The following is a 26,492-nucleotide window of genomic DNA, read 5'->3' as shown; positions in this document are numbered from 1 at the left end:
AAGATGGGAGACAACTGTGTAATGAGCTTGTATTCAACTACAAGTGTATCTTTGCCTGCCTGTTTTTGATCCTTTCATTGTCCTTGAATGTTCATTTATTTTAATGCGGTGCGCTGTCGTCCTTTCTACGTAAAAATCAGTCAAATTGTTATTTCAGTGACAGAAGTTGAGCTGCAGTATTAATGTCATGAAGAGACTCTATAACATCTCACTGTTACTGATTTATCATGCAGCTCAAAGCATTATGGGTATAATAACTTATCAATCTATTCTGATTCATCAACACAGTTTCACTGATGATTTCAAATGAACAGTAAACCCAGGATAGAGCGGCTGAGTGAATGTGGTCTGGACTGTGTGGATGAGACTTGTTGTGTCAGAGATGCTGTAGAAGGACAGAGTTCCTGCACTGTGATCCACATACACTCCTATTCTACTGCTGATGATGGGCTTCACAGGGAGACAAGTCTCTATGTCGTTGTGATAGAATGAGTAACTGTCAGGAGAGCAGATCAAACTCCAGGACTGATCATTACATCCAAACCAACACTCTTTACCCCATCCCTTCCTGCTGATGCTCTTATATGACACTGATATATACACATCTCCACTCCACTCAGTTTCCCAGTAACAGCGTCCACACACACTCTCTCTACACAACACCTGAAGATGCACATCGAATCTGCCGGAATGATCAGGATACAGCTGATATTGTTCCACATTTGTCACTTTTCTGTTCTGCTCAGACAGAATGAGACGAGTGTTTGCTGTGTTTGGATCCAGTGTGAAAAAACACAACCCTGAACACAGAAACAGAGATATTTATAACACAACAACAATCATTACAGGAGAGAGAGAGAGAGAGAGAGAGTGTTTGTGTTTTTGTAGACGTACATTTCTTTAGTCCTGCTTTAATCCTGCACTCTTCTCCATAATCCACACTAGAAAACAGTCACATTTAATCAGTAAACGAACACAAAATCAAATTACATTTTCAATTATGATTTTGAAAACAAGATAATCAAGATAAAGCATGTTACACATGCTTTAAACATACCAGCAATCATGGGTGACATTTAACTCTTGAATCGGTGGGGGAGAAAAAAATAATCAAAAAAAAAAATTTATGGATCTTTATGGATATTAGTATCACTTGAAATGTGTCTGTTTTGGACTCGTTCCCACTAAATGCGGAACACGTGCGAAAAAAAAAAAAATCAGTTGTGGGATTATATTCAAGCCATTCATAAATCGCATACCATTCTTTCCTGATATTTCTACCGTTCATAACTGGAAATTAAATTACTGGTTGATATGCCCAATCTCAATAAAGATTGCACATTTTTTGGTCTGTTAACTGGATCTTGCTCAGGACACGTGCCATTTGTGAAGGCTTGGCCAAGCCTGGTTCCAGATGTACCGTCTATTGCTATGGTTATCACTATGTCAATCATTGCTATTTAGAGGGTGAATCCAGCATAAATATGAAATATAAATATTATATTATCCAGCATAAAGCTGAAATATAAATATCATTTTAAACTCATGTGTGAAAGGGTTAAGCCGGTCGGCGTGGTAGCCCAGGCACACATAGATAGTAATACATGTGGTTCACATGGCTTTTCGGAGAAGCAGCAGTAGATCTGCAGCAGCAGCATAGCAGATCTATTCCGCCAGGACCAATCACATTAACACTGCCATGAATATGTATATAGAATGAGTTACATGATTTATTAGCAAACAACAGACAAGACACAAAGAGGCAAGGATTGAGGTGAACACAGTCAAAACAACAGGCAGGTATGAGGCACAATAACAGGCAAGCTAAGAGAGTGGCTGCAGCGTCCAGCCCAAGACGACAGCAGGCTATAGAGCAGAGATGGTGCGAGACCGGAGGATAGCAGCGATGGCCAGGCAGGAACTCTATACACTCGGGTATCTCTGGCACCACACCAGTCTTACTGCTAGAGTGAGTGCCCTGGGAAGCTTAGCTTGCAGGACAGGACTGGAACAGACAGAAGACACAGCAAACACAAGACAAGACTCGACAAAACAGATGGCAGAGACTAACGCTATGCAACCACTAGAGAAACTACTACTAAAGCAGTAAGCTAATAGAGAAAACAGAGAAAACTATAGCTTGGAACAAACTAAAAGGATTAGTAAAAGAAAAGGCAAAAAGCAAACTACTAAAGTAAGATAAAGGGAAAACTACAATAAACTAAGAACTCTAGAAAAAGCTGAGAAAACTAAGGGGAAAAATTTAACAATAGCAAGGCTACTCTGGAACAGAAGGCAGATCAAGACACAATCAGATAAGCAAAATAGGAGCTACTACTACTACTAGCAAACAACTAACTGTAACATAGCACACAACAGCACAAGTAGCCTCAACATAGCACAAAGTGGCACAAATTTATGATGAACTGGCAAAACAAGAGGGAAAGAGAACACAGTATAAAGGGAGCACACTCAGACAAACAAGGACTAAACAAAGGGACGTGGTAATTAGAAACTAGGAAGCGGGACCAGAGGAGCACATGGCTAACAAAGACAGAGCCATGTGCTCAGACATATATATATATATATAAAAACACACACATAGCCACTGAGGAGTTGAAATAATAACAATTTGCCACTGAAATAATAAACTACTTGACATACTCGAGTTTGTCCAATGAGCAGTTTGAATCCTCCAGTTTTTCAGAAAGCAGCTTGACTCCTGAATCTCCTGGGTGATTGTAGCTCAGATCCAGCTCTCTCAGGTGTGAGGGGTTTGAACTCAGTGCTAAAGACACATAACGACAGCCTTTCTCTGTCACCATACAGCCAGACAACCTACAAACACAGCAACAGTCCACATGGCATTAGTTTAACAATCAGACACCTCTTTCATACATGTATACCCATTTCAGCCATGAATTATTCATATATGGTCATATCTTGAGGTTTAGGGCCATAATTTGTATTAAAAAATAAATCTGTCCCTCATTATAAATGCAATAGTATATATGTAACTGTCAATGTATGATGCCAATCTATGTATCTATCTATATAACAGTTCTTTCTGGTCCTCGAATCTGATTGGCTGATAAGAGTGTGATATTGGAGTGATAACAGAACTCCAACCGATTCACCGTTTGCATCACTCCGGTTGCAGTATTTCTCACAGCGAGTGTCATGGCGGACGCCCAAATCCACTATAATTTTAAAATATAATACTGTTTTTGTGTCACAGAATGTAGTTTTAAGTAGGGGTTGCACAGACTAGTCGATTAGTTGACTTTAATGCTCTGCCATGATGCTTTAAGCTTAAGGTCGACTAGTCTGGTCCTATAGAGGGCGTAACAGAATAAGAAATCTTTGAAGTCCACATTTACACTCTGTTTCCAAACAGTTAATATGACAAATAAATGCGTACTCCCAAAAGCGCTCCACAAGACGTGTGATTATACCATCTGGGTGCTCGACATTGAACAGGAGAATGCAAGTTTAAACAGTTTATTGTACAGGTAAGTTAATCACCGCTCTAATGTAATGCGCAGCTGCATTGTAACGCACACACATAGGCTACAGACAGTAGCTCATACATCACGTGCAGATCGCAAGCACTCAGAATCTTTCAGTAGCACGGCGCGGAAATTTATTGTCAACACTGTTCTATGATTTCTCAATAATATAGCTTAGAAACTGAAAAGTTATAGCATTTTTTAGTAACTAAAACCCACAGCTTCACTATTAGTAGAGAGACGCTGCCAGATAGAATTAATTCACACATGCAATCGCTCTCTCACTAATGCATTCACATAAATGTAATCTTTACAGTGCTACTTTATCTGTATCTGATTTAGAATGAGCAGAAATCTGTGAGAAATATAATGACCCAAAGACAAAAGAACTGATAAAAATGAGCTGTTATAGGACCAATAGCCATGTGGGCAGCGCTGTGTCATATGCCATAGCTGTGCACAAGGTTTTCGAGTCTTAGCTCAAGGTTCAGGCTTAATTGTTCATTAATGACTTCATCAGTGACTAGTTGTTTAACCCCTAGTTTTAAGAGTTTTTGAGGCGCGAATGTACTTGTTTAGACTTCAAATATGCGGTTTGTTAATAAAGATAAAATCTATTTGAAAATTTGCTTCACGTTTGCGGAGATGTGCGCTCCAGGGAATCAACGGAATTTGCCGCTGACTCTGATGTCTCTATAATGGTTAAACGTGAGATATAATTTGTTTTGGGTTAATCTAACGGGCAGTCTCATTAATCTCATGAATCTATTATTTGTTCCAGAGCAAATAGTTTTGGCTGAGGGCAAAATCTCTTCACGTTATATTTTATGTAACTTCACTGCTGTATATCAGAGCGCTGTCTTTGTACTTTTGACTGAATTGCCTAGCAACTTTTATGATGGCTGTTGTTCCACCATTAGATGACGACAAAAGACTGTTTTTACGAGTCAGCAGTAAAGACTTTTATCCCTTTATAGGGCACTCGTTAAAATACTTGGAAATTCAAAATTTCAACCCTGGAGTTTTATTGGAGGTTATTACAAGACTTTTGTGACTTTAAAAAAAAAAAAATTTTATGTTGCAAATCAAGGTCAATGAAGTTACCATAGATCGTTTCTCGCCGGTCTATGGTCCCCCCCCCAAAAAGAATATAAGACACATATATAAAATATACATAAATAAATACATAAAACATATATAAACTTAATAGAATATTTATTTAGGAACATTTCTTCTTTTTCATGTGTCAAAGTCACTTAAGCAACTAATTCTTTGACGGACTAGGGTAATTTGTTTTCCAAAAAGTGGTAAATAAACTTAATAGAATATTAATTTAGGAAATTCTTTTCTTCTATTTAGAATTTTTTTTTTCTTTTTCACGTGTCACAATTTCAGTCCAGTCACTTAGGCAACTTCTTCATGGTACTTGATAAAGCAGTTGCGTTCAGCATTGAGGCACAGGTGGACCTTACGGACCCTGCAGAACACGTTTGACCTCAATATGTTCCCCTTTTCTGCTGCAGTACTTGCAGGTCTGGCGGTTGGTGTAAACAGGGGTATGAAACAGGGACATGTTAAATCGCTCAGAAGCATCTGGGGTGTGGCTGCGGTGTCCCCGGACAGGCTTGGGGACATCAGCAGAGGTGCTGGGGGCGCATGGAAATGATGAGCTCCTTCGGGGGCGAGACATGACTGGCCTCTGGCTGCTGCAACTCCTAAACACATGATAAATAGCACTAAGCACTGGTGGTACCACTTATTTTAGCAGTAATAAGGCTCACAGTAAAAATAAATGCCAATATATGCCATAATAATATTAACTGTAGTAGTAATAATAATTATAATAATAATAAAAATTGTTATAATAATAAAAACTGTTATAAGTTAAACATATTTCACTATTGATGGCTTGATAATTTCAATAAATGGCTTAAGTTTCCCACTGGATCACTGTTTAATGTTATACAAACCTGTGGCAACATCCAATGCACTATTGAGTACTATTGTTCTACATTATAATGCATTTTGTGAAAAATAGCACTATAAGTACTGGTGGTACCACTTATTTTAGCAGTAATGAGGCTCACAGTAAAAATAAACACCAATATATGCCATTTAAGTATAATAAAATCTGTTATAAGGTCATAAAACTGACCAAAATTACAACCCGAATTCCGGAAATGTTGGGACGTTTTTTTAAATTTGAATAAAATTAAAACTAAAAGACTTTCAAATCACATGAGCCAATATTTTATTCACAATAGAACATAGAGAACATAACAAATGCTTAAACTGAGAAATTTTACACTTTTATCCACTAAATAAGCTCATTTCAAATTTGATGCCTGCTACAGGTCTCAAAAAAGTTGGCATGGGGGCAACAAAGAGCTGAAAAAGCAAGACATTTTGAAAAGATTCAGCTGGGAGAACATCTAGCAACTAATTAAGTTATTTGACATCAGGTCTGTAACATGATTAGCTATAAAAGGGATGTCTTAGAGAGGCAGAAGTAAAGATGGGCAGAGGCTCTCCAATCTGTGAAAGAGTGTGTAAAGAGATTGTGGAATACTTTGCAATTTGACGTTGAGGAACGTTGTTTTTAAAGGCTTTGCAAATCCCAACTAAAGCTCTATCATGCAAAAAGGAAGCCATATGTGAACATGGTCCAGAACCGCCGTCGTGTCCTGTGGTCCAAGGCTCATTTAAAATGAACTGTTTCAAAGTGGAAAAGTGTTCTATGGTCAGACGAATCCAAATTTGACATTCTTGTTGGAAATCACGGACGCCGTGTCCTCTGGGCTAAAGATAAGAAGAATCACAATGAGCTTTATTGCCAGGTATGCTCCCCTCCAGACGACGTCTATTTCAGGGAAGGCCTTGTGTATTTCAGCAGGACAATGCAAAACCACATACTGCAGCTATTACAACAGCATGGCTTCGTGGTAGAAGAGTCCGGGTGCTGAATTGGCCTGCCTGCAGTCCAGGTCTTTCACCTATAGAGAACACTTGGCGCATCATTAAACAAAAAATATGTCAAAGATGACCACAAACTCTTTAGCAGCTAGAAACCTATATCAGGCAAGAATGGGACCAAATTCCAACACCAAAACTCCAGAAACTCATAACCTCGATGCCCAGGCATCTTCAAACTGTTTTAAAAAGAAGAGGAGATGCTACACCATGGTAAACATGCCCCCGTCCCAACTATTTTGAGACCTGTAGCAGGCATCAAATTTGAAATGAGCTCGTTTTGTGCATTGGCTCATGTGATTTGAAATTCTTTTAGTTTTCATTTTATTCAAATTTAAAAAACGTCCCAACATTTCCGGAATTCGGGTTGTACACATATTTCATTATTTATGGCTTGATCATTTCAATAAATGGTTTAAGTTTCCCACTGGATCACTGTATAATGTTATACAAACCTGTGGCAACATGCAATGCACTATTACATACTATTGTCCTACGTTATAATGCAATATTTGTAAAAAAAAAAATAAAAAAAAAACCTAAGTATGGCTTACTAGACGCATCGGGCATATGTCTAAAAATGGACATACTGTCACGTGCACTAGTCTTACCTGAATCCTTATATGATCACACCATTTTCATGCCACAATGTTCACTAATTTATAGAAATCCTACACAAACGACATCTATCTCAACATTTAACACAACTACTCAACCATATAATGTGTGAGTTTCATTAACTTACCATTGTTGCTATTTCCGTATTTGTGGAAGTAGGTAGGAGCGTAGATCCATACTTTACAAATTCTTGAATGACGCTGAAGTTTGAAATGCCCCAGGCAACTCCTGATTGGTCAGATGCCATGGGGTCACTATCTGTGACGTAGACTAAAATCCATTAATTGGCTGGGAGAAATCCATGTGCTTATACGAGCTCACAGAGAGGCATGTAAACACCATTTTGAATGTTCGATTAAGTTACCAAATATGGTGTTTCAACCGATAAAGGGTTCTTTTTCTAACTTCGCTCTGTGTTTTACTATGGGAATCGCTTTGGGCGTGACCAACTGCGGAAGCTCCTATCACACCACGTCTGTCTTTGACAGACAGGTTGACCTGTGACCAGGCTCCGCCCCACCTATATCAGTCAGGTCGACCCCTGCCAAAATCATTTGCGCTTTCTTCCGGTGGGAGACTGCAGCAAGCTCTCTCAGCACATCCTGACTTTGCTGATTTCGCTAAAGACGGGCCGTCATTGGAATCCGTCACCGAATGCGAGGTCAATTGTACCGGATTGTGTTGAGTGACATCATTAACATTAGATAGTGTCCGCGTCAAGGCAAGCTATTCTAATCGGCCTATTGCATATTAAATTACTGCGGTAGGCGACGTCAAGTCAACTAGGGCTTTACGCGTCTAGGCGAGCTCTCAGAAGGTTTAATTACCTTAAACCGATAGGCTAACGTGTTGTGACAAGTCTGAGGTTTACTCACTTCTCAGCCATTATGTCGACAGCCATCACCCGAAGGGAATGAGTCGAAGATATGGGAGGTTGCATCCCGCCCGTGTCCATCCTCATGTGGAGCTACCATCTCGGGCAGGGACCCTCACCCCATGTGCATCGTGTGTATGGGCCGGAAGCACGCTCAAACGTTGCTGGCGGATCCACAAACATGCGCTCACTGTGCGTCATTGCCGGTGAAAATCCTGGAAAGGAGGCTGAGAGTGGTGGTGGCTAACAAGCAGGACCCATGTCTGTCCGGAGCGGCCACACAATCTTCGGCGACTGACCATCTCCCGCAGGATAGTACAAGCTGGGCGGACATGATGGAAGCCGAATCCCCGGATATGCCTCCACTGTTTGAGGGCCTGCTCATGCAGGAGGAGAGGGAACCCGGGGACGAGGACACAGAGGATGATGCTAACTCTGATCTCCTCGATTTAGACATGGACGACGAAGAGGAGGAAGACAACTCCCTCATCCCCGCCCAACAGTCTAGGCCTCCTAGCACCAACAACTCGGCTTCGCAATTTGACAGTAACTTGCACGAGGTGTGCAAGCGAGCTGCAGTGAAATTGGGCCTAGCTTGGCCCTCGGCCAAAGACGCCGAAGGAGCGGAGAGGGACCTTTATAATGGGAAAAGGTTGCCTCCCGCTCAGCCTGCAGCAAGACAACTCCTGCCTGCCATGCCTGCTTGCATGAAGGAAATGTCCCGTTACTGGTCTAGCCCTTTTAAGGGCAATTCCATGTTGGAAATTCAGGGGATGGGAGAGCTGGGGTTGGCCGGAACCCCAGCGGTAGAGTCTTCAGTGGCTTATCATCTCCATCCGAATTGGCACTCTATTTCTGCCTCTTAGATTTCGCTGCCAAGTAAAATGGAGCGGTTGACCACGTCGATATATCAGAGGATGTGTAAATACGCGGGGCAGTCCATGTGCTTGCTGAACACGGTGACTTTACTATCTGCGTATCAAGCGGAGATTTTGGAGGAGATGGGGCGGCAGCTGGACTCAGGAGCGCCGAACCCAGCACTCTGGGACGAAATTTGTGTGGTGAATGATCTGATTTCTGCGCTCTTCCCGCGGCACGGTTCAGGGCTGTGGCCGCGTGATGGGCTTGGCTGTGTCAGGTGAGAGAGCGTTATGGCTAAACCTGTCAGGCTTGAGAGTTCAGTAAGGGCCCGTTCAGTGAGCTCTCCTCAAAGTCAGAGAGACGAGGAAGCTCAGAGTCATGTTCAACAGTGTCACCAAGCACTCACTCGGTTTGTTCAAACACCTTTCAGTTTGGGGAAATTGAAAATAAAGAATGCATCATCGCATCCAGGCCACGGGCTGAGGGCGATATGCTCCCTGAGTCTGCTCAAAATGAGAGATTTTCAGCGCTGGATCGCGCAGTTACGCCTGTGCTCTCGGCGGCATCTCAGCCGGCCGGTGAGAATTACTCACGCGTGCGTCAGAGCGCTCAGTAATTGGAAAAGTCCTGCGATTCTCAGAACGGAGATTCCCTTGGGGGCGGTGTCATCAAGAGTCACCATGATGATGGAAGCGTCCTTAAAGGGCTGGGGAATGACTCTAATGGGCAGAGCTGTGAACGGCGTGTGGCCGCTGTAGCCGATTCACAAACACATAAATTATTTAGAGTTGCTAGCAGTGTGGTTAGCACTGAAACATTTTCTGAGCTTCATCAGAGGGCAGCATGTGTTAGTGAAGACCGAGAATTCCACAGTGGTTGCTTACATCAATCGGCAGGGGGGCACATGCTCCCTTCAGCTACATCAGCTGGCGAAGGGGCTGATAGTGTGCAGCGACACAAGGCTTTTATCCCTCAGGGCAACTCATGTTCCAGGGATTTTAAACAGAGGAGCAGATTTATTATTCAGGGGAAACCCCCTGTATGGGGAGTGGAGACTCCATCCCCAGGTGGTGGTCCAAATATGGCAGAGGTACTGTCAGGCGGACGTAGATCTCTTCGCCTCGCAAGAAAACGCTCAATGACCTCTGTATTTCTCTCTAGCAGACGAAAATGCACCACTGGGTGTGGATGCTCTAGCCCACCCATGGCCAGATGTCCTTCTTTACGCATTCCCTCCTCTGAGCTTAATTTCCCCCACTCTAGCCAGAGTGAGGGAACAGGGTCTGTCATTAATACTGATAGCTCAATGCTGGCCATCCAGACATAGTTCAACTGCTGTCGGGCCAGCCGTGGCCCCTCCCTCCACGGAGGGATCTACTGTCTCAGGCGGGGGGAGAAATTTACCACCCTCACCCAGACAGGATAGCTCTCTGGGCTTGGCCCGTGAGAGGTGGAATTTGAATGCAGCAGGTCTGCCCCCATCAGTCATACATACTATACAGAGTGCAAGAGCCTCCTCTACTCGCTCACTTTATAACAATAAATGGCGAGTCTTTGAAAGATGGTGTGAACAGACTCATATTATCCTTTTTCAATGCTTAGTGGGGGATATTTTATGCTTTCTCCAAGATCTTCTAGATAAGGGGAAGGCTTTCTCCACCATTAAGGTGTATTTAGCAGCTATTTCGGCTTGTCATGTAGGTTTTGGCGAGAAATCGGCAGGTCAGCACCCCTTGATAAGTCGTTTTATGAAAGGGGCACGCCGTAAAGGTCCGGTGTCCAGACAGATGGTTCCTTTATGGGATTTATCCATCGTCCTAGAAGCCCTTTCTCAACACCCTTTTGAGCCATTGGAGGGAATTGGTCTTAAGTTTCTCTCTCTTAAGACAGTGCTGCTCATAGCTTTAGTAACGGCCAAGCGTGTGAGTGACTTACATGCTTTGTCTGTTAGCCCGTCTTGTTTGCAGTTCGCTGCAGGACTCACTAAGGTTTCCTTTCGCCCTAACCCGGCTTTTGTGCCAAAGGTAGTTGACTCAGCATATAGGTGCCTATCTACTGAACTGGAAGCTTTTCATCCTCCTCCGTTCTCTTCTCCAGGGGAGCAGAGATTGAATTCATTATGTCCGGTACGGGCACTTCATATGTATGTGAAAAGAACAGCAGGTTTTAGGACTCATGACCAGCTGTTTGTGTCATGGTCTACTCCTCACAAGGGGAAGCCGTTGTCTCGTCAACAGCTGTCTCATTGGATCATAGAGGCAAGGGTCTTCAACCACCTAAGGGCTTCAGAGCCCACTCCACCCGGGGGATGGCTACATCCTGGGCCTTACTCAAAGGGATTTCAGTTCAAGATATTTGTTCAGCAGCAAGTTGGGCTACGCCACATACTTTTGTGCAGTTCTATAGACTGGACGTGTCTGAGCCTTCCTTAGCACATGCAGTGCTGGGAGCCATTTGTTCCGTGCCCATTTAATTGTTATGGAGGTTAGCAGTGGTATGGGTGCAATCCGGGAGTGGTCTATATCTCCCATAGTGAAACACCAAACGAAGTTAGAAAAAGAACGATGGGTTACTAAACGTAAACCCAGGTTCTTTGATAACAGAGTGAGGTGTTTCACCAGCACTTCCCTCCTTGCACGGGTATGGGAAGAAATCTCTCTATAATGATTTTGGCAGGGGTTGACCTGACTGATATAGGTGGGGCGAAGCCTGGTCACAGGTCGACCTGTCTGTCAAAGACAGACGTGGTGTCATAGAAGCTTCCGCAGTTGGTCACGCCCAAAGCAATTCCCATAGTGAAACACCTCACTCTGTTATCAAAGAACCCGGGTTTACGTTAAGTAACCCATCGTTTTCAACCAGGTGATAGTGTTCTTGTTCTCTTACCTGATCCAGGTTCTGTGTTTCAAGCTAAATTTTCAGGTCCATATGAAGTTAAAGAACAGCTCAGTGTCATATGTCATTCACAATCCTGATCGACGTCGTAAGACTCGTATGTGTCACATGAATATGTTGAAACAGTTTATTGTGCGTGGTGAGAAGCCTACTTCTTCCTCTGTTTCACCTGTTGCTGTGGCTACTGTTAGTGAAATGCCAGAATATGAGCCAGTTGAAAAAGTTGCACAAGTTGCAGCTAAACAGCTTCAGAACTCTGCCATATTGAGCGACCTACAGAATGTAACACTTGTTCTAATGTTAGTAAAGTATTCTAAATGAGTGGCCGCTAGTCCAAAGTTAGTCATTTGCATAAAACATGCCCAGACCATCTACATATTAGGGCTTTCCGCACAACCTTTCCTTTACCGCCTTTCCTTTATACTCCACGCAACCCCATATGACGCTGTCTACAGACGCGCTCTCACCAGATCTTTGAGCAATGATAAGTGCTCAGTCCTCAAAACCAGTTCATACACAATAAAACACCTTTTATACAGACCCAGTTTACAGAGCTCGTTAGCTGGCTGTAGAAGCGCTGGTATTCAGAGAAACCTTGCAGCTTGAGCTATAGTCTAATATAGCTTTTCTTACTCATTCACTGTATAAATAATTTAAAGATGAAATACACATTTTATCGTAATGATATATATATATATATATATAATTATATAGTATATAACTATTATACTAAGATGAAACATACATTTTGTCTTAACTATAAAGAGAGAGAGAGAAAGACATTGTATAGATTATTATAGACTGGCCACAGTGTGGTTTTTGCGTGCGTGTGCTTTCATGTTTATTTTTTCTTAAATTTAGAATACATTTTAGTATGAAAGTTTTAGTGAATCATGATTTGTTCGTGAAAACGTTCGTACGCTGGTTTCACACACAAATTTGTGCGTACACATGCTTAGTGAATGAGACCCATTGTCATTGTTCCTTTAGTTGATGGAATTAGATTTGTGCAAAATGTTTTGAATTTATCTTTTGAATAAACTAATTTTCAAAATGCAAAATAAATTGACTTAATTTTCAAATATACTGCATCTTTTGCTAACTATTTTCTCTTATTCCTACTGCTGATTTCATTTTCATTTTCTTCGAACGGCAGTTTATCTGGCTGTGTTTATTTCTTTTTGTGCTCCGGATTCATCATGTTTGGCAACCCATGTCAAGGGAATTATTTCCCTTCTCAATGAACGCGATGCTCTTCCAAGGACTGAAGAGCCAGTTGCATGACTACTTTCCATCTCCAGATGTTCAGGTTACCTGGATTGAAAATCCTTTTGCAAACTTGTGTGAGGGAGCCGTCACAAGTTTAAAGGGTTAGTTCACCCAAAAATGAAAATTAGTGTTTTACTCACCCTCGAGGCATCCTAGGTGTATGTGACTTTCTTTTTTCAGACGAATCCAGTCGGAGTTATATAAAAAATTGTCCTGGCTATTCCAAGCTCTATCATTGCAGTCAGCGGGTGTTTGTTTATGGGAGCAAGGTTTGTACTTCTAATTCGTGACCGGCGTTTTGTTTTGTTCTCTCTCCGTATTCGTCACTAATCACGCAACGCCGATGTCTTCATCCGCCGGAATGCCATGACAGATAACGGAAGTGAGAGAAAAGTGTTTATTACATTGCTGACTGCAATGATAGAGCTTGGAATAGCCAGGAAAAATTTTTATATAACTCTGACTGGATTCGTCTGAAAGAAGAAAGTCACATACACCTAGGATGCCTCGAGGGTGAGTAAAACATGAGCTAATTTTCATTTTTGGGTGAACTAACCCTTTAAGTGCAAAAGAGCCATGACAGCCTCATTGACGTATCTTGTGACAGTGATTAAAATGAATGTTTTCTCAAAAATCTTACACGGATTTTTGGATTCATACTCTCTCCGAGTATCCCAATCTTTCTGACAAAGCTCTGAGGTTTTTGATGCCATTTCTGACAACATACTTGTGCAAAGCTGGATTTTCTGCATTGGTGGCACTCAAGACAAAATACCAGAATAAGCATAACGTTGAGCCTGATCTCCGCTTGCAACTTTCTTCACTTCAGCCTGACATACAGAGCTTAGTAAATGCTAAAAAACACCAACCTTCGCATTAAGTGAGTGACAAAGATTGTTGTTTATGATGTCTAATTGTAATGTGAACAAGTCAATCTTTTTTTTTATTATTATTATTTTATTTCTGCATGTTATTGGTTTAGCTAAATTTGTTTCGTGGTTGTTGTTTTCAAATTATTAACATATTGGAATTAAAAATGGTCAGGAAGCGTGTTTGATCGCCGTCTTCTCATTTCTGTGTTTCCCTCGTGTCTTTGTTTTTCGCTTCAACATGCCAGCTGCACACAGTGCAGACGTTTATTGGCTTCTCGTCTGTTTTCTTTCTTGATTTTTCGCTCTATATCTGCTCTCGATTTGCGCTTGTCACTCGAGCCTGACTTAAAATCTTGCTTTGTCCAATGCTCCAGTTCTCTGCCGGTTTTCACTGCTCGTCTCAACCCTGCTCTGCCTGTTCTAAACTTAAAACGCATTTTTGCCCCGTTTGCGTTTGTGTTGTTTTACTACTTACACAATTATTTAAAGTATAAAACATTATTATTTACAATACACAGCGTGGTTTTTAATCATATTTTTAGGGGGGACAATCCTCAGATAGGGTGGGTTCTGTTCCCCCCGACCCCCCGGGATCTCCGCCTATGACTACTAGTAAAAACGCTGCTACTAATAACAATATGAAACATGCTAAGGTCTGATGAACTGCTGGATTAATGACATAACACAGGGACTGTAATAGGTGAGCACTATCCAGTGTTCCACCCACTACCGATGAAACCGGCTCGTGTTTGTTCTTAAAGACTAAATAATTCTAAATTATGTAATTCCTATATGTAAATTGATCCAAATGTAATTCTGACAGGAAAATACAACAAAAAAATTTTATTTACATGTAGCATGTCGATTCTGTGTGGTGTGTAAGACTCTTGCTCTCTCTCTTTGTGTGTGAGAGAAACACAGTGCGCTCTCAGCTAAGTTATAGTGAGTCAGGCGCCTTAAAGGCACAGTGTGTAATTTTCGCCGCTATAGGGCGCATATTCAAAACAAACAAGAAACAAAGACGTAGTGTGACGACGCTGTGATTACCATGAATAGTGTGGAATTATGGGAGTTGCTGTCTTAATCTCCACAGTTAACTCAATCTGACGGGACTTGCTCAGAAATTATGTTCATGGATGCGCTAACATATTAAAGATTTATTAACACCACTGTAGTATGAAGCAGGGTGCGGAGGGTGGAAGCGGAATGAGGCCGCTGGTGCGATTGATAATGAGAGACGAGCGCGACACACGGCTCGAAAGCAGCGGAGCTTTTATTATGCCACAGTCGACTGCTTCCACTCCTTCCAGTTATGCGTGTAACGAAGTCCCACTGAAGGGGATTATGATGGAGAACCCATGTGCAGTTTAAAAAAAAAATCCAAAAGTGAGCAGAAACACACTGAACAAGACTTGGCTTGGCAAAACATGAACAAACTCACCAAACAGTGGATTACACGAAAAAGCTAGACAATGGACAATGAAACATGAGGACAATATCAAATGAATGGGTCACATGACACAATCCAACCAATGAGAACAAGACATATGAACTAGACAGCCAATAGCAGGATCACACGAGGGCAAGGGAAACACATGACAGAAACCATGACTATGAATAAAACAAAATAAAAAACACGAAAACAGTGAACATGAAACAAAACCCGAAACCCACGTTACAGTATGTGGGGTAAATCAGTACCATTTTATCATACTAGATATATTTAAGTGTGTTGGAAGTTCTGTTACAATGCAACTCTGTGTGTTCGTCACCTGTCTAATAAAAAGCATAGTCTTTATTTCCATGTTTTCTACAAAATAAAACTGGAAATCAATGGTGTTTGATGTCATTGGCAGGCGACGTAATGACACGGTCCGTTACACTAGTTAAAATTGCTTATTTCTCTTGTTAGAAACATTTTGGGATAAGTACTAGGGGTTGAACGACTTCTGATTTTTTGAAGTCGACTTTTATGTGATTAAAAAAACATATATATTGTGCCTTTAACACTAGAGTTTATGGTAACTTTGTAACTTCAGGATACTGATGTCAATATTTGGTATTCTTCATGCTGCTCTGCTGCACTCCATTACGCACGTATTGGATATTTGTTTGGATAACAAAAACATTTAAAACATTAATTTTTTAAGCTGGTCTGCCTGAGCTTTCTAACAGTGATTGTCAAGGTCAAAATGATTAAGATGGCCAGTCCAATAAAAGCGCAAATGTTTGATGCATGTTGCATATTCAAATGCAGTGAGACACTGAAAACACTGGATCATGAACTGCTCACATGTAAATTGATATAGTGCTGTGCTGAATTATTATATGAAATTACATTGCAAGCTTTACAAACCTCAGAATCTCCAGCTGACAGTTTGTACTCTTAAGTCCATCAGAAAGAAGCTTCACTCCTGAATCCTTTAGGTCATTGTTACTCAGGTCTAGCTCTCTCAGGACAGAGTTTGAGGATTGTAGAGCTGAAGACAAACTTTCACAAGACTGAGCAGTGAGATCACATCCACATAGCCTGTGTAAAGAACAAAACAAACAGCTACATTAAAAACAAAAGTAAATGGTCTTCCTTTAGATTTTAAATGTGTTTCAGTAATTCAATTCTTCACATAACACCTGCTACAGCAAGGCAGGGAAGGAAGAGTGGATCCAGTTGCACAAGTTTGTATTTATTTAAATTAACAAAGATGATTTTCTGAAAGATTCCAAAAACGAAGGAAAATAAAAACACAACGAATCAGCTAGCAAACATGCACCATGACCTGAAGAAACCAACGAATATAAATAAATAAGAAAATGAAAAACTAGACACAGGTGACAAACTAATCAGTAGCTATGGAAACAAATGAGAACATCCTTAGGAACCACGGAAATAAAGGAGACAGGAAATAAACACAGGAAACTAGAACTCAGATAAAAAAGAATGAAAAGAACATCAAAATAAGAGTCCCAGAACAGAAACAGAACATCAACCTGACAACACCACACCTGGACAAGTTTACCCAATATTTAGGGGTCCAAGCACTGAAGGTGCCGGAACCCTATTGTTTTCGTACTGATTTTCTTATTATTATTATTATTATTATTATTCTTTTTCTGCCCTAAAAGTGTCTGGCCAGCCAAAACTGTAAGTCGTAGAAACACCAAGATGAGAGATGAAAGACGTAATACTAATGTTGTCCACCAGAAGGAGTCAAAAGACAACAAATTATTTTAGATCACGTAGTTTAAAATATATGTAAATATCCTAAATTCAGAAATCATTTGTCAAGTTGTCAGACATGACTGCATTGTGGTCCAGTTAAAATGAATAGACAATATTATTTGTCTGTTGTGATATGGTACATAAAATAAAACTTCCATAGAAAGACACTTAAAATAGACCTACTCGTATTACGCTTGAAAAGAGACATGGCCATTGTAACATAATTGTATCCTCTACACGAGGCGTTTCCCAGCGGGCACCTTGATATCCATTTGACGTCAAATAATAGTCATTGATGACGATGCTGTAACATCATTTTAAATTCAGTTTGGACAGCAGTTTCTTCCAGTGGTAATTGGGTGAAAATAGGAAGTTAATCCCACACTGAAACTGGTTTAATGTAGCCTAAATGTAGGCCAATATGTTTGCCGTTCAGTTTGGACAGCAGTTTCTTCCAGTGGTAATTGGGTGAAAATAGGAAGTTAATCCCACACTGAAATTGGTTTAATGTAGCCTAAATGTAGGCCAATATGTTTGACGTTCAATTTACATCAAATCAATGTCATTTCAAGTTTTTGACATCAGTTGGATTTACATGTTTGACCTGTTTTTTATGTCAATTCTGGTGTCAATTTGATGTCTTTTCAACATCAATTGCCCAATGGGTCATGCTTGGACCCCGATGATTGCCGCTTGCATCTATATTTTATGTACTGATCAGTTTTCTTAACCTATGATACAATTTAGAAAAATTAAATGGGTAATATTTGAGTACAACAAAGCAAAGGTCCTGGTGTTAAATTACCACTGCTCCGAGTACATATTGTCTCAATCTACAGATCCCGGTTGTTCAAAAAGTTTAATGTGGGTCAGAATGATTCAGTGATTTATAATTCAGATGCAATCAATGATTCAGATTATTAAGATACATAAAGAACAAATGGTTAAACATTAATCATGAGGTGTTTTCCCATGATTTAAGTGTTTTCATTTGAAGAGACAGAAAACGTAACCATGGTACCCTGAGAAGGGGAACGAGACACTGCATCTTGGATTGATGCAATGGGGAACGTCATCAGCATGACTGGTGTCTGAAGCATGTGTGCAAACACAACAATTCTATTGGCTGATGACGGGGTGGGCACTTCCAGTCCTGGAGGGCCACTGTCCTGCAGAGTTTAGCTTCATCATAATCAAACACAGCTGATAAATCTAACCACAGTCTTCAGGATTGCTTGAAAATTGTGGGCAGCTGTGTTTGATTAGAGATAGAGTTAAACTGTGCAGGACAGTGGCCCTCCAGGAATGGAAGTGCCCATCCCTGGTCTATGACGTCATTATCGGAGCACCATGTGTATAAAAGGGCACCTTCAATGTACGTCATCAGTTTTTTTGTCTCCAGGAGCTGCTTGTTTGAACACATGTGTAAAAAACCCTGAATGTGCTCATTGCATTGCATTTGTGGTAAGCTCTGATCTTGCTTTATTCTCTCCAGAGGGATGACATAATTACAATAATAATAATAATAACATTAAGGTGTCGAGGTAATGAAAAAATTTATAATAGCAATATGCAAGGATGCCCCAGTTGAAGAGCTGGCTAAGAGCTCTCTCTCTCTCCTGGTGTTGCATCCTCTGTGAAGGCTCCCAGTAGAGTGAGCGATTTTGGCTCTTGAAGGGGCTGAATGCTAGGGCTTACCCTGACTAAAGATTTTCCTAGACGACCAGTTCATTAAAGCCATTAGTCGACTAATCGCCCGTTTATTATATTAATTTAATCACTTAAGCAAATATGGGGAAAAATTGTTTGATTTTAAGGGCTGAGAAAGAATGTTGTTTGTAACATTGTTCTACATTTTAGAGAAATACTAAACCATAATAATAAGCATTAAAAATATGAATTAAGAACTTAAGCACACGCATAAAATGACACTGGCAAAAGTTATGATTATGAATGTGACGGGAAAAAAAGGGCAAGGAGGTTTACTGAATATTCATAATTGATTAATAAAAGTATAACATACACATCACAAATTATGAACTTGCTAATAATAATTAAATACACCGTTTGGTAAAGAAACTAACTAAAATGAATAAATATATTGCAAAGTGCAACACTTATATTAATAGTAGGCCTATATTATTAATACAAAAATTAAACAGGCCTATAGGCAAAGTCACATGAAAACGTCCCTAGGTTACATATGTAACCATGTTTCCCCGAAGGGAACGAGACGCTGCAACGAAAACACTTTGGGAACACCTCTGCGTGACCGCGTCCTAAAGCACATATGAAATCAGTCCAATAGAATGGCGAGACGTCATGGGTGGGGTGACGTGGAGACCAGGATGCTTTGGAGTAAACAGCGGCAGCTTCTGAAAAGTCGAAGCAAGCGCTTACAGGGTTGCAGGAAGTATGGCAGGCGATGCAGCATCTCGTTCCCTTCGGAAAACCATGGTTACATACGTAACCTAGGGACGTTCCCCTTCTGGAACACGAGCTGCATCGAAAATGCTTTGGAAATGAGAATACCAACTCCGCCATACTGAAGAATGCCTGTCCAGTGTGAAGACTACACGCACATCTAAGACAGAAGCACTCGGAGTAGTTCCAAAATCTAGGTTATAAAACTTGACAAAGGTGAGCAGGGTAGACCAACCCGCAGCCTCACAAACATTGTGTAGAGACACGCCAGATGAGAAGGCCTTCGAGGCCGCCATACTCCTAGTAGAGTGGGCCCTGACCCCCAAATGTAACGGGAGGTCAGAGGACTCATAAGCCAGGGAGATAGCCTCAACTATCCACCTGCTTAATGTCTGTTTGGCCGCTGGGAGAACCCTCTTGGGCAGACCAAAGCAAACAAAAAGTTGCTCAGACTTTCTCCACAGTGTGGACGTAGGTGTCCAGTGCTTGCTCTGGACACACTAAATTAAGCTTCTCCTGGTCTGGCTCCTGAGAGGGAGGAGGGCAGAATGCCTGAAGCACTACCAGCCACGGAATCTGAGTGGGCACCTTAGGCACATAACCAGGCCTTGGGTGCAAGAATGCTTTGACCATCCCAGGTGCAATGTCTAGACATGATGGGGCCACTGTAAGGGCCTGTAGATCACCAACCCTCTTGAGAGAGGGAATGGCAAGAAGAAACACTGTCTCAAGTGTTAAAAACTTCTCAGAAACCTCCTGTAGAGGTTAAAAGGGAGCCTTACTAAGTCCTTCCAGAACCAGAGTCGGATCCCATGCCAGGCCTCAGCCTCAAAGCACCACTGAGGAAACTTGTCAGCAACAGATTTCTTCCTAATGATAGACCGTCCAAAAGAGTGTGGTAAGCAGCTATGGCCGCCACGTACACATTTAGAGTGGAAAGAGTCAACCCTGCAGAGAATCGTTCTTGCAGCAAGTCCAGCACTGAACCAACCGGGCAATTAACTGGGTCCTGCAGATGATCTCCACATCATGAAGTGAAAAATTTCCACTTTAAGGAGTACAGTTTCCTCATGGAAGGAGCTCTGGAGTGGAGGATGTCTCAACAACCTCAGTTGAGAGACCGGAATCTATGAGATGTGCCCCCTCGGAGGCCACACCCATAGTCTCCAAAGTTCCAGGCGAGGATGTACGAACATGCCGCCCGCTTGAGTCAGAAGGTCCCTCCTGATCGGAATCCTCCATGGAGACCCGTCAAGAAGGGACACGATGTTCGAGAACCATACTCGGGCCGGCCAGAACAGGGCTACTAGCAGTAGACTGATCCCATTCTGGCGGACTCTTCCAGAACTCCCGGGAGCAGAGCAATCGGGGAAAAGGTGTACAGACGCAACCTCAGCCACGTCTGTACCATGGTATCCAGTCTGAGAGGAGCTGTATGTGAGATGGAGAACCAGAACGGATAGTGTGAAGTCTCAGACGCACAGCTCTTTCATGTGCGCGAGAACGACATCTCGATGCCGAACCGCCATCTGCTCTGATTGAGCTAATATCAGCTAATCATGTAATTCAACACGTGGATGACCTGGAGTCGCAGAGGAGCCAGAATTGCATTCACGCACTGGTGAAAGTGCAGGGTGATAGTGCTAGGCCAAAAGGAAGAACCCGAATACTGAAATGCTTTGCCCCTGAAAGCAAACCTCAGGAACCTCCTGTGTTGTGAAAGGATGGATACATGGTTGTATGCATTCTCTATGGTGACAAACCAGTCCTCAGATCTGAATTGAGTCATGACCTGTTTCAACGTCAGCATCTTGAACGTGAACGTTTCACAGAATGATTCAGTCTGCACAGACCTAGAATCAGATGCAATTCCCCCATCCTTCCATGGAATTATGAAGTACCATATATAGAACCCGGACACCCTCTTGAGAGGAGGAACGTGTACTGTGGCCTCCTTGCTCACAAGAGTAACTATTTCCTGTTCCACTACCAGAGCCTCCTTGGTACATACCATCTGCTGGACCCATTGAGACACATTTGGCAGATGTTTCCACGCTGTCAAGAGGTCTACTAAGGGAACCAGTCTCTCGAGACTGGCCTCTGGTGTATTTGAATAGTTCATTTGCAAAAGCAGATAACTCTGTTTTTATTTTTTTTCATAATTCATGTTTTTTTTAAATTGTGCATTCCAAGTAATATCAATCAAACTGCAGTTGGGTTGTTTTGATTACGTAATAATAGCTCAAAAATACAGGTAACTTACAAAATTAAAGTTAATTGAAAGTATGTTTTTATATATATTAAAAGTTTTTTTTTTTTTTGGCAAAAGCAGATAACTCCACATTTCATGTTTCAGAGTAAAACAAAAACACTTGGTTAATCTTTGTAATCTCCTCAGCTGACAATGTAGACGCCTGACAAACTTTACTGTTGTGATTACACGCAATACAGGGATCTTCTCCCTCACCACTGCAACGTGCTGATTTAGCAAGGTTCCATGAAAAAGTTTCAGATTTAATTTTCCTTTTACACCCCAAAGAAGATATCACGGGTTCATCAAGTTCGTCGAAAGTATCCATTCTAGATCACTTTTAGTAGCTTTGACGAAACTCCTCTCAGCTAGCGCGTCTTTTTGAAGTGACTATCAGCCTTGTCACCTGACCTGAATACTGCAAGCTGATTCGCTAAAAATAACTTATCGGGTTCTGTTCACAAACAACAAGGGCGCTTGTCGGTTTCTGCTGTAAAACATGAACTCGCGATGCCTTCACAGTGGACAATACCGGCTTTTGTGACAAAACGTGTTTAGGGTTCAGAATGGGCTATATGTGGAGAATAATGCACAGCAGTCAATTATTTTTAAACGTGTTTATCGGTTTTTGCAAATGAACTCTTCATTTGTAGTAGTCAGTTCAGTGCCCTGAAGCAGATTACTGGCAGGGAAGTCACTTTTATTTATATAGCACTTTATACAATATTGATTGTGTCAAAGCAGCTTTACAGTGTCAACAGGAAAATAGTTTCAATAATACTAGAGGACAACAACAGAGTCATTTTCCAGCTAAAGTCAGTTCATTGATGATTCAGTGATGTCATTATCCAGTTCAGCTCTTTTCCAAAAGTCCCCAACTAAGCAAGCCCAAGGCGACAGCGGCAAGGAACCAAAACTCCATCGGTGACAGAAATGGAGAAAAAACCTTCGGAGAAACCAGGCTCAGTTAGGGGGCCAGTTCTCCTCTGGCTAGACCAAACCAGCATGGTGTGGTTTTAATTCCAGGCTGCAACACTGGTCAGAATTAGCAGAGGGCTTGTCTTGTTCCCATGGTCTTGTGCCGATGGTCGTCGAGGTCTTCGGAGGGCATCTGTCTCTGGGGCGCATCTAGTTGACATGGTCTCCTCTGACATTCAGGGTTGTACATTTTGTCTCTAGGTGCTTATCCACCATCTGGACTGGGTACGGACTGGATCCGGGTGACTGCAGTGACCATCTGATCTGGATACAGACTGGATCTGGGTGGCTACGGTGACCTCGGAATAAGAATAAACAGACTAATATTAGCGTAGATGCCATTCCTCTTACGATGTAACAAGTACATCGGATGTCATGGGAAGTGTTCCCGGTTCCGGTTGACCTAATTAATGCAGCCTAACAATCCTTTAACGGATTTGAATTATAGAACTGCCGCCCGCAGTTGATTTTGATATTCTAGGTATTTTCAAATATGACCGACCTGACGGCTCTAGTGCCCTCATCTGAGGGGACGAGCATTCCCGTGCCGTACCCTAGCCGGGCAGCATCTGGGAACTTTGCTCAATGGAGCCCACTGAGCCCTGAAGCACCTGTGGTGGCAGGAGTATCAGCAGGGCTGAGGACACCAGCCCCTCGGGACTGGCATCCATTGTAACTAGAGTTTAATTTGGTGTCCTGAAGCGGATGACCGGCAGGGAGCAACCAATTTACCCACTCTAACGACCTCACTTGAGGGGACGAGTATTGAGCAGACTGAAGATGATAGGTCCCGACATGGAGGTTGTAATTTAGCACACAGGAAGTGTTATCCAATTTACTCTTAGGACGAAACATTCCTCTTCTCGGCCGGCCAGTCAATGTTAACCTGGCTACGGCACAAGTTACAATCTCCACCAACTCCTCATAAGCAAGAATGCTAAATAATATAAACATCAAAACTTCTCAAAGCCAGATGACATATAGTGTACTAAAACTTTAGAAAAAAAAATAAAAAATAATTTTTTATATATATATATATATATATATATATATATATATATAAACACAAATTCAGCAGCTTTTAGATCTTGTTGATCCGATTTTGTCGAGACAGATTCAGCTGCTGGCGGCTCTCCTCTTTCTATCTTTTTCTCCGCAATAGTAGCTGTTGATTATATGTTTCTCCTGTTGTGTTTTTATTGAGTAGGTCATCCAATAACAGAAATTAGTGATTTACACCAATACGTGATGCTGCTGCTGGGCAATCAACCCTGGTTGTGCATGGGGCTTGTGGGCAGAGCTGCTGAATTCTGTGTACTAGAAAATTTTGTAAATGCTATTCAAACTGACAGTAAAATATACATATCAACATCATTAGAGGACAAATCTGTTTGCTGTCAGTTTTGACCTCCGTCACATTCAATCCTTCAGCTTCACCTTTCACACTGACCTCTACAATCATCCAGCTTTCACACAGACCACACAAAAATCTTCCCAGCTGGTTTAGTAAGTGTGTCTCACCTCTCCTGCTCACTGCCAGAAATGTGATTCTAAGAGATTTTCCTATTTTGTTAATTTGGTTAAAAACAGCACATCTTAAAATGATAAATGTGATCATGGTTTGAAAGTGGAGTGACTGTTTTCAGTGTTATTTACCGAACTGATCTGGATTCTTTAACCACAGGTAACAGATTCTGAAGAACTTCATCTGCTTTATGTTGTTTTCCAACAAACAGTTTTAGATCAAACACATCCATCTTCTCTTCTGACGTCAGCAAAACATAAACCAGAGCTGACCACTGTGAAGAGGAGAGTTTGGTTTCTCTTATTTCTCCAGATTTCAGGTAATCTTGGATCTGCTTCATCAGTGAATCATCACCCAGTTCATTCAGACAGTGAAACAGATTGATGGATTTCTCTGGAGAGCGATTTTCTCTGATCTTCTGTTTGATGTACTGAACTGTTTCCTCTTTGTTGTAGGAGCAGCTTCCTGTCTGTGGCAGTAGTTTTCGTAAGAGAGTCTGATTGGACTCCAGTGAGAGACCCAGAAGAAAACGCAGGAAAAGGTCCAGATGTCCATTCTTACTCTGTAAAGCCTCATTCACAGCTCTCTGATGTAGTTCAGATAATGAATTATATTTTTTCTGCTTAAAAATCTTAGGCAACAGACTTTGTTTGGTTTGGTCAAACACATTTCTCCTCTTGATTGTAAAGGAGAAGTGAACATATAGAGCTGCTAGATGTTCCTGGATGCTCAGATGAACAAAGCAGCGGCTGAGATCCAGCAGAACACTGGGATGTGGCACATGATGAAAAGGCTCCTGGATGACTTCAGGTGTGAGATGATCCTGTCAGCCAAACTCTGAAATGAGGTTCATCAGCAGCACGTCCACTGAGGCTGATTCAGATATATTACACAGTTTCACTTTGCTCTTAAAGTCCAGAGACAGACGACACTCATCCAGACCATCAAAGATGAACAATACTTTATTTTCCTCAATGGATATTTCCTTTTCTTTTGTTTTGGAAAAAAAGGAATTAAGAAGACCCGAAAGACTGAGTGTTTTGTCCTTCATCAAATTGAGCTCTCTGAAAGGAAGTGGAAATATGAGCTGGACGTCCTGATTCTCTTTCCCTTCAGCCCAGTCCAAGATGAACTTCTGCACAGAGACTGTTTTTCCAATGCCAGCGACTCCCTTTGTCAGCACAGTTCTGATGGCTTTGTCTTGTCCAGGTAAAGGTCTAAAGATGTCATGGTTTCTCTGCATCGCTGTTCCCTCATACAGACACCCAAACTTCTTTATCAGATTTGATTTAAATGTGTTGAGAACTTCATGGCTGTAAAATAAAAAAAATAACATTATTACATGAGTGCAATAATAAGCACAATGTCTTATATATTCTGTATCATATCCTTACAAACAAAAACAGACATGCTATACCTGAGACCAGGCCGTGCATCTCCACTCAAACTTATTGATTGATCCATAGATGTGTGTCTTTTCATAGACACACTGCTGGACTCTGGTTCTGATCTCTTTTGCTGCACTGAGCTAAAACAGATAGAAAATAAAGTTATTTCTGTAAAGTCCCCCTGTAGTGAAAATCAAGTTTTTTTTATGTTGTTTATTTGTCTATGTGGTGTTTTTAATATGGTTACTATCGAAATTTTTGCCCCAATTTTTCATCGGTCATTTGTCCGTTGACTAATCTTTTAAAGAACTCCGCTAAATTTGAGTGGACCCCCCATTGTCAAAAAGCATTTGAGAATGTGAAGTTGCTGTTGACTGCTGCTCCTGTATTAGTAGCGCCCCACAGTGGTCTTCCGTTTGAGATTCAGGTTGACGCAAGTCAAGTGGGAGCAGGAGCGGTTCTTCTCCAGACTCATTTTGGTGGTATTAGTCATCCAGTTAGTTATTTCTCACGTAAGTTTAATTCTTATCAATTGAATTATTCTGTTATTGAGAAGGAAACGCTGGCATTGATCTGGGCACTTCAATACTTTGATGTGTATGTGGGGGGAGGGTCCTCAGTTGTCATCTATTCGGATCACAATCCTTTGACATTTCTTCACACACTACAGAGTCCGAACCAACGCTTAATGAGATGGATACTTTTCTTACAGCCTTATAACTTGTCGATTAAACACATTAAGGGAGTTGAGAATGTTTTAGCGGACACCCTGTCACGTGCCCCCGTGGTGGAATGAGGAGATGGTGTTTCGGTCTCCAACTGATGTGAGTTGACCTAC

At 41.6% G+C, this 26,492-nt stretch overlaps 1 protein-coding gene and 1 long non-coding RNA gene across 2 annotated transcripts in view; both read right to left on the bottom strand.

Moving 5' to 3' along the window:
- Positions 1–279: 279 nt before the first annotated feature.
- On the bottom strand, positions 280–25,509 carry LOC107758217 (protein NLRC3-like). Its single transcript, XM_016575899.1, has 6 exons — positions 25,158–25,509; positions 24,398–25,070; positions 16,225–16,398; positions 2,665–2,838; positions 895–941; positions 280–800 (listed from the first exon to the last, which is right to left on the bottom strand). Exons 1-6 carry the CDS (start codon positions 25,507–25,509, stop codon positions 280–282), a joined length of 1,941 nt encoding a protein of 646 aa, XP_016431385.1.
- Positions 25,510–25,550: 41 nt separating this feature from the next.
- Positions 25,551–26,492, bottom strand: part of LOC107758223 (uncharacterized) — a 13,046-nt gene continuing 12,104 nt past the window's right edge. The window contains exon 3 of the long non-coding RNA XR_001641997.1: positions 25,551–25,579. This is a non-coding gene — a long non-coding RNA (uncharacterized LOC107758223). The remainder of the gene's footprint in view (positions 25,580–26,492) is intronic.

The sequence above is a fragment of the Sinocyclocheilus rhinocerous genome, unplaced genomic scaffold (assembly GCF_001515625.1).
Source record: "Sinocyclocheilus rhinocerous isolate Xijiao unplaced genomic scaffold, SAMN03320098_v1.1 scaffold1315, whole genome shotgun sequence".
Taxonomy (NCBI): domain Eukaryota; kingdom Metazoa; phylum Chordata; class Actinopteri; order Cypriniformes; family Cyprinidae; genus Sinocyclocheilus; species Sinocyclocheilus rhinocerous.
This window is presented reverse-complemented; position numbering and strand designations above follow the sequence as displayed.